The sequence below is a fragment of the Monodelphis domestica genome, chromosome 1 (genome assembly GCF_027887165.1).
Source record: "Monodelphis domestica isolate mMonDom1 chromosome 1, mMonDom1.pri, whole genome shotgun sequence".
Classification (NCBI taxonomy): Eukaryota; Metazoa; Chordata; class Mammalia; order Didelphimorphia; family Didelphidae; genus Monodelphis; species Monodelphis domestica.
The window spans coordinates 753,851,108-753,864,802 of NC_077227.1; the positions used below are offsets into that span (position 1 = coordinate 753,851,108).

Here is a 13,695-nt window from a genome sequence, read left to right on the forward strand (position 1 = left end):
CTTCGATGACTTGGTGGCTTTGGGCTGGCGAGCATCTTGCCTCAGGGCGGTCCTGACACGCTTCTCCTTTTCCTCTCCCTCCAGCCATAGGATCTGACGGTCTGTGTTGCCAGAGCCGAGAAGTGAAGGAGTGGCACGGGTGTAGGTCCACGAAAGGCGTGATGAAAGGTAGCTGCACTTGGGCACGGGCCCCTGGCCACGCTTCCTGGGTGGTAGCTGGGGGCAGCAGTAGGGTAGGCCGGGAGGCATCACTTAGGCACCGACAGCCTGCCAGGCCCTGTGCCCGGCGCTGGGGAGACGTGGATGGAAATGGGTCAGGGTGAACCTCAGGAAGTCAGTGCCGAGAACGTCGTGGGTCTGTGTGCCAGGGTGGTGCTCGAAGAATCTTCGCTAACGGGCTTTTGTCTTCTCAGGCAAATACTACTACGAGGTGTCCTGCCACGACCAAGGGCTGTGCCGAGTCGGCTGGTCGGCTTCCCAGGCCTCCCTCGATCTGGGTGTGTGGTGGGCTCTGGCCGGGCTCGTTAGGAAACGGCTGGGAAGGCCGTCGTGCCACGATGCCCAGCGTGGCTGCCTCGTTACCTCTCCCTGTGCCCCACGTCCCACCTCACGCAGCCAAAGAGGAGCTGAGAGACAGGAGATGAGGAGAGTGACAATTGGACTCGGAACCGTGACTTAATTAGCCTTTGGATCCCGAGTCTCCGTCCCCTAAAGCTCACCTCCCTTTCCTTACTTTGTGGGCAGCCCTGGGCTGTGGCTCTCCGGGACTCCCTTTTCCTGTCCAGAACCAAAGCGCTGACTTGGCTCGACAATTGCAGAGTATTCCTTCCCAGCATAGTCATTCTGTGGCAATTATGCAGAGCCCGCAGAGCCTCAGACTCTGGACTCCTTTGGCTCGGCCCTTCCTTTAGCCAGGAGGTGCCTCTCCAGCCTTTCTGGAAGGTGGTTGTTTCCCTTCTGATTGCAGATCTGCAACGAGGGAGAGCTCACTCCCTTCCTTGTCTCTGAATGTCCATTCCTACCGTGCCCTTTTTAAAAGGGATCTCCTTCCCTTGGGGAGGTGGCAGTTCTGACGCTGACGCAGGGAGGGGGCTATTGAGAAGGGAGACGGATCCGCTCGAGGGGGTGCAGGGACAGGCTTGTCGTCTCCCTGTCATAAGGAGAGTTTCTTCACGCAGGCACGGACAAGTTTGGCTTTGGCTTTGGCGGAACCGGGAAGAAATCCCACAACAAGCAGTTTGATGGTTATGGAGAGGTGAGCCGGGCACTCCGGGGTGTCCCCCTCTGCTTTGGGCCCTTCCACTCGCCGTACGTTTGGCCTGTGAACGGATCCCCTTCCTGGCAAAGGCTGCTTTGCTTGACTGCAGGCCAAATATCCGTCTCGTTGTTGGTCTTAGGCCAGCGCAGCGGCACTCGGCCCCCTCCCACCCTAGAATCCCGACGATGTTCCCAGATCCGTTGCGAAGCCGTGGATTAAACTGCAGGCGTTTGGGGGGCCCCTCTCCCCGAAGTTCCCTTCCTAACCCCTGGGTGCTGCTCCCCATTTTGTCACTTAGGAGTTCACCATGCATGACACGATCGGCTGCTACCTGGATATCGACAAGGGGCAGGTCAAGTTTTCCAAAAATGGTGAGCTCTGCGGGGGCTGGGGGGGGGGAGCAGCAGGGTGGTGGGATTCCCTCGGGCTGATTCTGGCCGCTTTCTTGAAAGGAAAAGACCTGGGCCTGGCGTTTGAAATACCGGCGCACCTGAAGAACCAAGCCCTCTTTGCTGCGTGCGTCTTGAAGGTAAACGTGCGCCCCGGAAGCTGCCCCGTGGCGGCGGCGGGCGCTGGGGTCAGGATGCCGTCTGTGCCCGGCGATGCTCTCTGCTCAGGGCTGACGTCCTTCTTCCCCCCTTAGAATGCGGAACTGAAATTTAACTTTGGGGAAGACGAATTTAAGTTTCCCCCCAAAGATGGGTTTGTCGGTCTCTGCAAGGCTTCTGACGGCCACATCGTGAAATCTCAGCACACAGGTACCGCGCCAGGGGCTTTGGGCGTCTGGGAGAGGGCAGCATGGCCGCCTGGGGAAACAGCGGGGGCCGCAGGAGGGGGAGACCTTGGTCGTGGGCCCCAGAGGCCGGGGGCAGGGGGCAGGGGCCCCTCTCTTGACTGCTGGGGGCTGGACGAGGCAGACCAGCCCTTCTCCAGGCCCCGTCCAGCCTTTGTTGGCTCAGGGACCAGCCTGCTGCCATTTGGCACTTTTCGCCTCCTAGCGGAGCGGCTTCTCGTTCTTCTTCCTGATGTCAGGAGCGTCCCAGGCTCTCCCGATGTTGTACTGACGGGGGCTCCTGGGAGGGGGCAGAGGTGGGGCTGGGGTGCCTGGTGGTCCTCTGCTTGAGAAGTGAATTCTTCCCCAGGCGGGAAGTCTTTCACACAGCACATGGAGCACCAGGCCTGGGGCGGGGGCACGATGTGACAGACGCAGGGCCTGGGTTCAAATGGGACCTCAGACGCTGCCTAGCCGTATGACCCTGGGCAAGTCACTTGGCCCCAAGCGATACTTACAAGCGATTGGAAGGGGCTTAACAACACCAACAAAGCTTGAGTTGTTCCTTAGGCTTATTCATTTGAGGGTTTTGAGATGGAGGGAGGCGCTGGGGCTGCTGGGGCAGGGCAGGCGGTTGAATCGGGCCCGGATTGGGCCCTTAGATGAGGGCCGTCGGGCCCAGGCAGCTCCCGGAAGTCCCGGCCGCCGCCTCCCTGGCCTCTGCCAGCTTTCCCTCTGGCTCTCGTCTTCAGGAAGCGCCCAGGTGGCCCAGACCAAGTTCCTGCCCAACGCTCCGAAAGCGCTCATCGTGGAGCCGTCCCGCGAGCTGGCCGAGCAGACCTTGAACAACGTCAAGCAGTTCAAGAAATACGTCGATAACCCGAAGCTAAGGTAGCGAGCCGTGCGGCGGTCTGCTGAGGCGGGGGGGCTCCTTCGCAGGCCAGGATTGCCCGGGCTCCCTTTGGCCTCCAGCCGGAGCAGGCCTGGAAAGTCGGGGTGTCCGGCTTAGTTTGGGCTCATGCAGGAGAGCCGCCTCCTCTTGTGGCCTCCCAGACCGTCCTGGCCAGCCCCGACTTGGGTCAGGCCTCAAGGCCTGTCTTATCCTGCTGGATCCTCCCTGTTGGCACCAGGCAGGCTCGCTGGGCATGAGACAGGAGGCCAGGGTGCTGAGCGGCATCGTGAGCTTGGCCTAAGCTCCTTTCCTGGGTGGGGTGTCCACTTCGGGCTCATGGCCCAACGAGGGAACGTGACTCGTGCAGTGATCGCTGTCCTCACCCCCCCCCCCCACCAGCGAACTCTGGGGCCCCCAAGGGGTACTTGGCTGTGAGAGATCAGGGAAGGCTTCCTGGAGGAAGTGGGATTTGGGCGAGGCTTCAAAGGGTAAGAATGCTCTGAGGGGGCGTGTGCAGAGCTGTGGTGGAGAAGCCTTTATGTGTCCTTTTTGGCCCCCGCCGAGGCCATCCTCGATTGACCGTGGGCCTTGACCCAAGGCGGCAAGCTCTGTGCCCCCAACGCCTTGGAAAACAGGCGCGGTTCGAGGGAGGTGTGACCCGTGTTTTGTTCTCTCTCAGGGAGCTCCTGATCATCGGTGGGGTGGCCGCCCGGGATCAGCTCTCTATCCTGGAACAAGGGGTGAGTTCTCTTTCTCCGAGCAGCTTTCCGGTCGGGCTTTCTGGGGCGCCTGCAGTCCCCCCCGCTCCGGGCTCTCCCCTCAGTCAGAGAAGAAAGCTGCGTAGGGTCCGACGGGGAGAGCGTGCCAGGGGTGAGAAGCCCGGCCACTGGCGGCCCTGCAGGGAGGATTTGTCCGCCCTGCACTGACTTGTGCAGCCCACAGCTCTTGCGGTCACTGTTTCGGGCTGGGGGCTGGACCGTCCGGCTGGCCAGAGCCGCCTTCCGTACCAGGGCTGCTGGGGAGGCGCAGGAGGGCCTGGAGTACGTGCTGGCCAGGCTTAGCCGCGGGGCAGCGGACAGAGGAGGCCTTTGCCTTCCCTGGCGCCTCCCGAACAGCCACTCAGGATGGCGCTGCCCCTGGCATCCTGGTTTTACACTGGAGGGAGCGGAGGCAGGAGTGGCCCCAGGGTCTCCCTGCCTCCGGCTCCAGCCCGGGGCCCCCAGAGGCCTGCGTGGGAGAGATCGGGGATCTTCTCATTCGTTTGATAAGTGGGTGCTGCGCAGCCAGGCCCGACCCTGGAGCGGGGCTCTGCCCGGGAATTGTCGGGGCTGGGGGGCCTCCAGAGGGCCCAGGCTGACCGGCTCCTGGAGATTAGGAAGCTGGGCCTAGCGCCGGTCAGAAAGGCATCGGAGCGGTCGAGCGCCCCCTCCCCCATCAGCACATTTGGTTTCACTGTTCCGAGGCCCTGCCTGGGCTGCTCTGGGAGAGGGGTTGGCTGCGGCGCGTCCAGTCTGCCTCCTCTGTGCCTGTGGGTCAGCCCATGTCCGGCGGGCCTGGACCAGATGGCTGTGGGGGGATGGGCTGACATGTCAGGGCTGCCAGGGCCAAGGAGGGCCCAGATTCCCCTTTGTGTCCTGGGATGGCTCCGTGTGTCCACTGCTGCAGATCGCGGCCTCTCCAGGCTGACCACAGCCCAGGGCAGAGGCGAGCTTTGGTGCGAGGCCTCATTAGTAGGGTGACGGTCATTTGGCCTTAGGGCCCAGATCTGTTTCCTCAGCTCTAGAATAGCGTTTTGGGTCCAGCAATCTGTGCTTGTCTCAGCCAGGGACGGAGATAGCCTGACGAGCTCCCTGGTGGCTCATTGCCAAGAAAACCAAACTGGACACCCTCCTTCCTCCTCTGCCCTGGTCTTTGCCTTCATGCCCCCCAGCCGTCTCCCCGGCCATCAAGGACCAGCTCTCTGGTGACTTTCTGGGGGATTCCTCTGCTTGGGCCTGCAGGTGGACATAGTGGTCGGGACTCCAGGAAGGCTGGACGACTTGGTGTCCACTGGCAAGCTCAACCTATCCCAGATCCGCTTCCTGGTTCTGGACGAGGCTGTGAGTAGGCCCGGCTGGGGTGGGCTCGGGGAGGGGAGCAGAGCCAGTTCCTCCTGTCTGGCCCGTGCCGGGGAGTCCGACATGGGCTTCGTGGCTCCAGCACGTCGGGGCGTGCTCCGGGCCCATCTCAGCCCTGGGGGGGGCCTCTTCCCAAGGAGCCCCGAGGGGGGGCTGCCATCTGAGCCGTCACGGACGGGGCCGCTGCCGCCTTCTCTTCCCTGCAGGACGGGCTTCTTTCCCAGGGCTACTCGGACTTCATCAACAGGATCCACAACCAGATTCCTCAGATCACCTCTGATGGCAAAAGACTGCAGGTGCTGAGAATGGCGAAGGCCTTCCCGCTGCTCCAGGGCCTGCTCTCGGGGCCCTTCTCTTCCCTCTCCTGACCCGGGGCTGGAGGGTTGCCCGGAAGCCTCTGAGGGGGGACAGTGGAGGGACCGAGACCGTCGTGACGCTAGCAGCCATTAAGGGAAAGCCCCAACCCTGGTGTTCCGTCTTGGAATCAATCCTCAGGGGGAGATCCAAGGCAGAACTGGGGGAAGGACTAGGCCGGGGGGTTAAAGGGTCCTGTCCAGGGTCCCCCAGCGAGGAAGTCTGAGGCCAGGGCTGGGCCTAGCGCTACCCACTGAGCCTCCTGACTGCCTCCACGGCCTTGGTAAGAGATGTAGCGCCAACCTAACTCCAGAAGGCCTTTTTGGACGTGGCTCTTCCCCGAGGGGAGCTCCGGCTCGAGCACCCTCCGCCGGCTTCGGCCGCGGCCTTCCTGCGCACGCTGGTGATGGGGCCGCCCGCGGGTGAGGTGATCGCCTGGCCGTTTGTGCTTTCAGGTCATCGTCTGCTCGGCCACTCTGCACTCGTTCGACGTCAAGAAGCTTTCGGAAAAGATCATGCATTTCCCAACCTGGGTGGATCTGAAAGGAGAGGATTCTGTCCCCGAAACCGTGCACCATGTTGTGGTTCCCGTGAACCCCAAAACGGACCGGCTGTGGGAGAGGCTGGGCAAAACTCACATCCGGGTAGGTGGCCCTGCCTTCAGGCGGGGGAGGAATGTCGGGGTCGCATTGGTCCTTCCCACAGGCCTCTTGGGCCGCTTCCTTCTATGTCAGCATCGGTCCGAGAGGAGGCTCCCCTCTCCCTGCCCAGGACCTGTTCCTGCTCGGGAGTAGCCATTGACATCTCCTCTCTCTGCCTGCCATCCTCCTGCCCCTAAAAAAGGAGCCAAGTGGTAGACGGGGGGATCCGATCACCGAATGGCTCTCATTTCTCAAAAGTGAGCAACTTGGGGGCGGCCAGAGCCAGGCCCGGAGACAGGAGGTCCTGGTTTCCAGGCTGGCCTCAGACCCTGCCTAGCCGGGGACCCCCTCTGCTCAGCCTTCCTGCTCGTCATCTCTCCACGGCACCGATTCTAAGATGGCAGCTGTGGGGTTAGAAACTTAAAAAGGGCTCTGGAGTCAGCAGCACCGTGATTTGTTGACCCCTTTGGGGTGGCACAGATCCTGCAGGGGTTCGCCTTTTGCTCTAGCCCGTGGACCGAGGAGGACGCTGAGGCCAGCAGGGCCCCCGCTCACACGGCTAGCAGGTGCCTGAGGCCCGATGCGCTCCGAGGGGCCAGATCCAGGGCTCGAGGGCAGAATAACTGGAGCGGGCCGTGGCTGGACCAGTGACCAGCTTGTGGGCCTTCTCAGGCAGCCCCAGAAAGAGATTCTCTGAGAGGGAATCAGCCGTGGGGCTACAGAGCCAGAGGGGAGGCCCTGGGGAGGGAGGGAAGAGGGCAGGCGGGCAGCGGAGACGGGCCCACTTGGCCCGGATCTTGGCAAAAGCCGGGACGGCGAGCCAGTGAGTGTAGACAGTCTAGACGTTTGTCCTTCCACAGCGAAGGGGGCTTGTTTTCTCTGAGCATCCCTGCGTGTGACGAAGCCTGCCAGGGAGAGGCGAATTTCTGTCTGTGGCGCGTCCCCAAAGGGCTTCTTTGGCTCAGTGTAGTCACGCCACAGTGGCCATCTTGGCCTCGCCCGCCCTCGGACAGAGGAGGCTCCCGAGGCAGTGTCTGGCCACCTCGACAAAGCTCAGCGGCCCCAGGAACCTGGCATGTGGGGCTGCTCTGTGGCTTTTGGACTTCTGCCTGCTCTTTCAGGGTCGATGCCAAGGATCGGCTCCGAGGCCGACGAGCACAAGGGCCGGACGGGGGGGTGAAGGGACTGGCCCAGGGTCACCCAGCCAGGACCTGCCTTCTCTAGGCCTGGCTCTCTGTCCCCTGAGCCCCTGGCTGCCCCTTGCTCCGTGGTCTCTAAAACATGCATGTTTTAAATCCCGTCGGCTTTTTTGTCTGTTATTTGGTAGACGGACGAAGTACACGCGAAAGATAACACGAGGCCAGGCGCAAACAGCCCCGGTGAGTGAGCGAGCGAGCGTGCGAGTGGGGGGGAGAAGGAAGATCTCGTGCCAGGTCCTGGACGCCCATGACAGCCTGGCACCTGGCTGGGCCCCCGGGGAGATCTCAGTGATGGGGCTGGGGTGCCCCAGGGCCCCTCCCCGGGTATCTGAGGCCTTCCACGTCCTGCCCTCGGCCCATCACCCATGAAGCTGTCCCTGCCTCCGGGGACCTCCTCTGGCCGTACGGAGGGGGAAGCAGCTGCTGGACACGTGTGTGCCCACGAGCACCTCCTGGGGGCCCAGCACTGGCTTAAGTGCTTGGGGAGACAGGCCAGAGGAGGTGGGGGCCGCTTCTGGGCAGGGAGGCAGCCCATGTGCCCGAGGGAGCACTTGTGAAGGGCCGCGGCACCCAGGAGGTGGGAGGGTTGGACGTCAGGGAAGACAGGACCGTCTGCTGGGAGGGCGGTGGCGGCTTCAGAGGTCTGTGGTAGAAGACGGGGGGCCCCTGACTTTGGAGACCAGGCCTTTGGGGGCACACGCCCATCCTAGCAGTGGGGAAGGGGGGCACCGACAGGGGTGTCCTGGCACCACTTCCGGCCTGGGGCATCCGAGACGGCCTTTCGTGTCGGGAGCGGCCCCCCCGCCCTCCTCCTCCGTTCCTGGCCGTCTGGTGGGATGAGTGGCCTGGCTCTGTGGGCCAAGGCTGCCGAGTGCCCCACAAGGGCCTTTTCCTGGTAAGGATCCTTGGGCTCATGTCTGGGGTGTCCCCATTCATCCCCCCATCGGCCCAGCTTGCCTTGTGATGAATCTGCTTAGACTGAGGTGAAGACGAGGCGGCTTCCTTTAGGGCCCCAGGAATGGAGCCCCTGACGCCCCCTCCCTCTCCTTGGGGGTACCAGCTGGTGTTGGGGGGTCACAGAGGAGCTGCTCCCCGTCTCCATCCGGGGCATCGGAGGAGACTCGGCTGGTTTACAGCGTCCTCGGCCCATTTAGCACTGCAGGCCGTGACGCGACGCTCGCCGGCTCTAAGTTACCCGCAAAGCCCACTTGCTCAGCGGTCACTGCTCTAAGGCCCAGATGCTCCTCTGGAGGCGGGCCTTGGCCGGGAGTCTGCACACGCGTGTGCATCGCGTGGAGCGAGAGCGCGGGCCGGGAGCGCCCCGCGGACTGGAGCCGGCCTGTGCTCAGCCGGAATCTCGTCCCTTTGCCGCTTCTCAGAGATGTGGTCCGAAGCCATCAAGGTCCTGAAGGGGGAGTACACGGTGCGGGCCATCAAGGAGCACAAGATGGACCAGGCCATCATCTTCTGCCGGACCAAGATCGACTGCGATAACCTGGAGCAGTACTTCATGCAGCAGGGCGGAGGTGAGCTGCCCCCGCCGGGAGGCAGGAAGTGCCCCCCCCCCCCCAGCCGCGGGGTCCAGATTCTGAAGGTCCGGAAGGGAGTGAGAGGGAGAGGGAGAGAGAGAGAGTGTGTGTGTGCGTGCGTGTGTGCACGTGTGTGTGTAAGACAGGCAGGCGGACTGGCCATCCCCTTCCTTCCCCGGCCTCGGGCCTTTGGTGGGAAGTCTCAGTGCAGCGAATGCAACACGGCCTCCCTCGTAAAGGGAGCGTCCGTGGTGCCATCTGACTGGGCCGGACGACGGGCGTCGAGCCGGGCCTGTCCTGGGGCCTGGCCACGAGGCCGCTCTGGGGTTTCTAAGCTCCCGCGTCCACCATTATAGTTGTTCTGTCCCTCCTCCCGCCCGCTCACCTGTCCTGCCTTTGGGTTTGCTGCTGCCCCTCCGGCCGAGATCGCCCCCCGGTCAGGATTGCCCGCCGGTCTGCAGGTCCTACGCGGGCCGGCCGGCCTCTCTCTGCCTTGGCCAGTTCGGTCCGGTCAGGGGGTGCGGGTCGCCTGGCCCCACAGACCCGCCTCCGGGCCATGGGGGCGCCTCGAGTCCACGTCGGTTTGGACGACTCCATGGCCCGTCGGGCTCAGAGCCGGGTGTGCCCTCGCCCAGGTCCGGACAAGAAGGGACACCAGTTCTCCTGCGTTTGTCTTCACGGCGACAGGAAGCCTCACGAGAGGAAGCAGAACTTGGAGAGATTTAAGGTACGGCTTTTGGCACAGGGCGCACCCGGGGGGGGGGGCGCTCAGGCCCAGAGTTTGCCCTCTGCTCTGCGATCAGGCCCTCGGAGCCGCTGCCAGCGCCCTGCGCATTTCCGGACGCTGCGGGGCTCAGCCTCCCCGGGACAGGGAACACGTGGTCGTGGCCCCTTTTATGCTGCTCTTGGCCGGCTCGGCACGGGCCTCTGACGACAGCCCTGGGCAGAGCAGGGCAGCCCGTAGGAAGCCCCCAGGCAATGGGGGCCGCTCCTGCTCGGGGAGTCCTGTTGGGGCTCCCAGGCCAGGGGATGGCTCGGGAAGGGCTCTGCAGGGGGCCTCGAGTGCCCAGCTCGGTGTCGTGGCACCCTCCCCCTTCCCAGGCCAGATGGGGAAAAGGACGGCATCTCCCCGCCAGGGGCCTTGGGTGATCCAGGACGGCGGCCTCTTTGGTGCCAACCCCTCGGGCCTGGGGCTGGGCACCCAGGGTCACCAGAGGCCTCACGTCTGGGTTCTCGCCCCAGTGGCATGACGGGGCGAGGCAGGCGGCCTTTCCGAGCCTCGGCTGCTTGGGGAGTGCTAGACCGGACGCCCTGTGGCCTGGGCGGTGGGAGGAATGAGGGGGTCTCTGAGCCTGCCGGTGCCCCCGTGGTCTACCCGGGCTTGGGAAGACCTGCCTGGGAAAAGGGCAGCCCGCGGCAGACAGCTCTGCCCTCCCCTCCCAGCCTCTCGGAGGCGACGGATCGATGGATCACGCCCCCCGATGGGGGCTCGGGCCCCTTGGGGGGGCCTCGGCTCTTCAGGGAGTTGATCTCGCTGCAAAGGCGGGGCTTGTGCTCCCAACTCGCTCTCCCATGGCCAGTCACCGTGCTGAAGTGAAGCCAGGGACGAGCCTTGAACTAGGCCGCGCTCCTCCCCCTCCCCGGGCCCTGTTTCATGGCGGGGGAGATGCCTGGGGGGGCGGAAGAGCCAGGCTCCCCTCATCAGAACTCAAGGGTTGCCCCTCCTGTCGGTCCCGAGGCTCTGGCTCTCCTCGGCTGGACGCTCGCTGGTCAGCGGGCCCATCCCTGGGCCGGCCGGCTTTGTGCGGCTCTCCGCAGGGGACTGTACGATCGCCTCTCCTGTCCGTCTGTCTGTCTCGTCTGCAGAAGGGAGACGTTCGGTTTCTGATCTGCACCGACGTGGCCGCCAGAGGGATCGACATCCACGGGGTTCCTTACGGTAAGGGGGGCCTCCGGGTCTGGGTGCCGGGCAGGAGCGCTCCGAGTGGAGGGGGGCCGCGGGCCAGGGCGGCGCATCCCATCCTCGCCGCTTCTTTCAGTCATCAACGTGACCCTGCCCGACGAAAAGCAGAACTACGTCCATCGGATCGGCCGGGTGGGCCGAGCGGAGAGGTATGGCCGCCCTCGGGCGGGGGAGGGCTTCCTCGGGCCCCTCGGCGCCCTCTTCAGGGCCGGCTCTGACGGGGCTCTCCGGTCATTGCAGGATGGGTCTGGCCGTGTCCCTGGTGGCGACGGAGAAGGAGAAGGTAACGTTTGGGCCTCGGCTTCCCTCGCCCGCTCTGGGCAGTTTCCCCTGGGCTTCCTTCAGACGGGCTCGGGGAGACAGAGGGGGCGCCTCCGAGGGCCGGCAGCCTTCCCCAGAGGAGGGTGCCCAGGCCTGGCGTGCTCTGCATCGCGTCCCCTCGTGACTTAGGTCTGGTACCACGTCTGCAGCAGCCGGGGGAAGGGATGCTATAACACCAGGCTGAAGGAAGACGGCGGCTGCACCATCTGGTACAACGAGATGCAGGTAGGCCCCCGCGGCCAGCGCGCCTGGGGAGACGCGCGGCACGACGAGGCCCGGCGCCCGTGGGGAGACGCGCGGCACGACGAGGCCCAGCGCCCGTGGGGAGACGCGCGGCACGACGAGGCCCGGCGCCCGTGGGGAGACGCGCGGCACGACGAGGCCCGGCGCCCGTGGGGAGACGCGCGGCACGACGAGGCCCGGTGCCCGTGGGGAGACGCGCGGCACGACGAGGCCCAGCGCCCGTGGGCGCGTGTGGGTGGGCACCCCGGGCCGCATCGCCTTGAAGGGATTGACGCGCGCCCTCTGCCCTTAGCTGCTGTCCGACATCGAGGAACACCTGAACTGCACCATCTCCCAAGTGGAGCCCGACATCAAAGTCCCCGTGGACGAGTTTGATGGCAAAGTGACCTACGGGCAGAAGAGAGCCGCCGGGGGTAAGCCCTGGGGGGCCCGCGACCCTGCAGCGAGGAGCGGGGGAGGGGGACGAGTTGGGGGCCTCGGAGGGCCCCGGCTCTTGGGGGAGGGTGGCCGAGGCAGGTCTCAAAATGATGAGGTTTCCAGGCTGGCACCCAGACTCCCTTCCCCGATGCATCTGAGCCACCGTGCTCGGAATCTCCTGGGAGGAGGCAGCAGGGGGCTCCGGAGGAGGCCGGGGCTTCCTCGAACTCTTTCCTGGGCACGGCTGGCTCTCCCCGGGCAGGATTTCAGCCTCCCAGCCCGCCTCTGCCCACATAAGCAGGGAGCTCCTCCCTCGCCCGGGGAAGCTGGGCGCCCATCACCAGCCGCCGGAGCTCCCCTCGGGCTCCGAGGCCCCCAGAGTGGGAAGCGAAGGGACTGCCCGGAGCTGGTCTGGGCCGTGGCGGGCCTGCCGACGGGCTCCTTTTGCCTCCGTGCTAAGGGCCGGCACCTGTGGCCAGCGGGCAGAGGGCGGGAGTCGGGGTGGAGGAGCCAGAGCTGCGCTGACAGGCCGTGTGTGCCCGCTGCAGGTGGGACGTACAAGGGCCACGTGGACATCCTGGCGCCCACCGTGCAGGAGCTGGCGGCCCTGGAGAAGGAGGCCCAGACGTCGTTCCTGCACCTCGGCTACCTGCCCAACCAGCTCTTCAGGACCTTCTGACCGGGAGGGCGCCCGGGCCCGCCCTCCCCCCGGCTCCCTCTCCCGCATGGTGATTGTCCACAATAAAAGGACCGGCCTGGCCGCTGCGTGCTCGCGCACCTGCTTTGGTCATCTCGTGACTCGCGTCCGAGCTGGGCAGGAGGGGTCCGAGGGGAGACTGTGCCAGCCTGGGGTCTCCCCAGTGCATTGGGGGGTGTGGGTGTTCCCCGTGATGGCTCACAGGGCAGGGATGTCGGGGGGCTCCCCTTCCACCCTGATTGCCCACCCACACGTGCAGCCCTCTGCTAGGTGGAGCCTTTGGGCACAGCATGAAGGTGGCTTGGCACCAAGGAAGTGTCATGGTGCCCGTGTGCCCTCTGGGGAGCGAGTGTGTGTGCCACGAACCCGGGACTTGTCTCTGGGTAGGTCCAGCCCCATCGTCCACCCAGATGTGGCCACTGGCATTGGGTCAGCTGCAGGCACTGGGCTTGTTACATGCCCGTGCCTAGTTTTCCCTGAGGAAACCCCATGTTCAGACCTCCCCAATGGGGCCTTGATGGGTGGCAGTGCCCAGTGGGGGCATCTCTCTTCCTGCAGCCTTTTGGGGCAGGGAGTGGTGAGCCTGGGGCACACACCAGAGGCCGTGCCTCTCGCCCAGCAGCTGCGATCGGGGGCTTGGAATAGCTTCTCAAGCACTCGCACTAATGCCGTTCTGAAGTTTTCTTTGCCCCCCAGATAATGCCAAGACTTGCCCCTGCGGGCAGCACCTTGGCTGGGGTCCCACTTAGTCCCTGGTGCCTGGCCAGGCCTCTGGCCCTCCTGGAGCCTCCATTTTCTCCCCTGTAAAATGGGGATGCCAAGAGCTTCCCTCCTGGGCTTATGAGGTGCCCACACATGATGGTGACCCCCAGGGGGACCCTGGTGCCACTTCCCCTTGCAGCCTCATTCCAGAAGGCCTGAGCCCTGATACTTAGGGCAGCCCCATGCCTGGGCAGGACCCACAGCCTCCATCAGGACAAGGCCCAGCCTCCCCTCCTGGGGCCTGACGGACTTGGGCCCTTCCCTTCGGGAGATGGCGGGCCCCGAGGGATTGGGGCTCCTTGGCTGCTGGAGCCCTGCGCCTTGCCATCAGCAGTCAGCTAAGCCCTTCCCGTGACTCCCCCCCTTCCCCGCCCAGGCACGAGTCTCTTCTTGGCAATCGAGGGGGAGACACCGAGGCAGGTGGGCTTCTGTGGGCGGAGCAGAGGGCCTGAGGCCGGGAAGACTCCCAAAGTGCCCTGGGGCTGTGCCACCTCTGAGGGGAGTCAGGCCTCAATATGGCGGCCCCCTCG

The 13,695-nt window shown here is 64.8% G+C and overlaps 1 protein-coding gene across 3 annotated transcripts in view; it reads left to right on the forward strand.

Annotated features, from left to right (window-relative positions):
* DDX1 (DEAD-box helicase 1) overlaps positions 1-12,483 on the forward strand; it is a 31,557-nt gene extending 19,074 nt beyond the window's left edge. For all 3 annotated transcript variants that reach the window (XM_001363569.3, XM_056814765.1, XM_056814772.1), the window contains exons 7-26: positions 85-168; positions 414-497; positions 1,179-1,255; positions 1,557-1,629; positions 1,711-1,787; positions 1,902-2,016; positions 2,783-2,921; positions 3,602-3,662; positions 4,923-5,021; positions 5,246-5,335; positions 5,849-6,037; positions 7,362-7,413; positions 8,613-8,759; positions 9,398-9,489; positions 10,629-10,701; positions 10,802-10,874; positions 10,966-11,008; positions 11,176-11,271; positions 11,582-11,702; positions 12,255-12,483. In XM_001363569.3, coding sequence (XP_001363606.2) covers positions 85-168; positions 414-497; positions 1,179-1,255; positions 1,557-1,629; positions 1,711-1,787; positions 1,902-2,016; positions 2,783-2,921; positions 3,602-3,662; positions 4,923-5,021; positions 5,246-5,335; positions 5,849-6,037; positions 7,362-7,413; positions 8,613-8,759; positions 9,398-9,489; positions 10,629-10,701; positions 10,802-10,874; positions 10,966-11,008; positions 11,176-11,271; positions 11,582-11,702; positions 12,255-12,385 — 1,916 coding nt within the window. In that variant the 3' untranslated portion in view covers positions 12,386-12,483. The remainder of the gene's footprint in view (positions 1-84; positions 169-413; positions 498-1,178; positions 1,256-1,556; positions 1,630-1,710; positions 1,788-1,901; positions 2,017-2,782; positions 2,922-3,601; positions 3,663-4,922; positions 5,022-5,245; positions 5,336-5,848; positions 6,038-7,361; positions 7,414-8,612; positions 8,760-9,397; positions 9,490-10,628; positions 10,702-10,801; positions 10,875-10,965; positions 11,009-11,175; positions 11,272-11,581; positions 11,703-12,254) is intronic.
* The last annotated feature ends 1,212 nt before the right edge of the window (positions 12,484-13,695 follow it).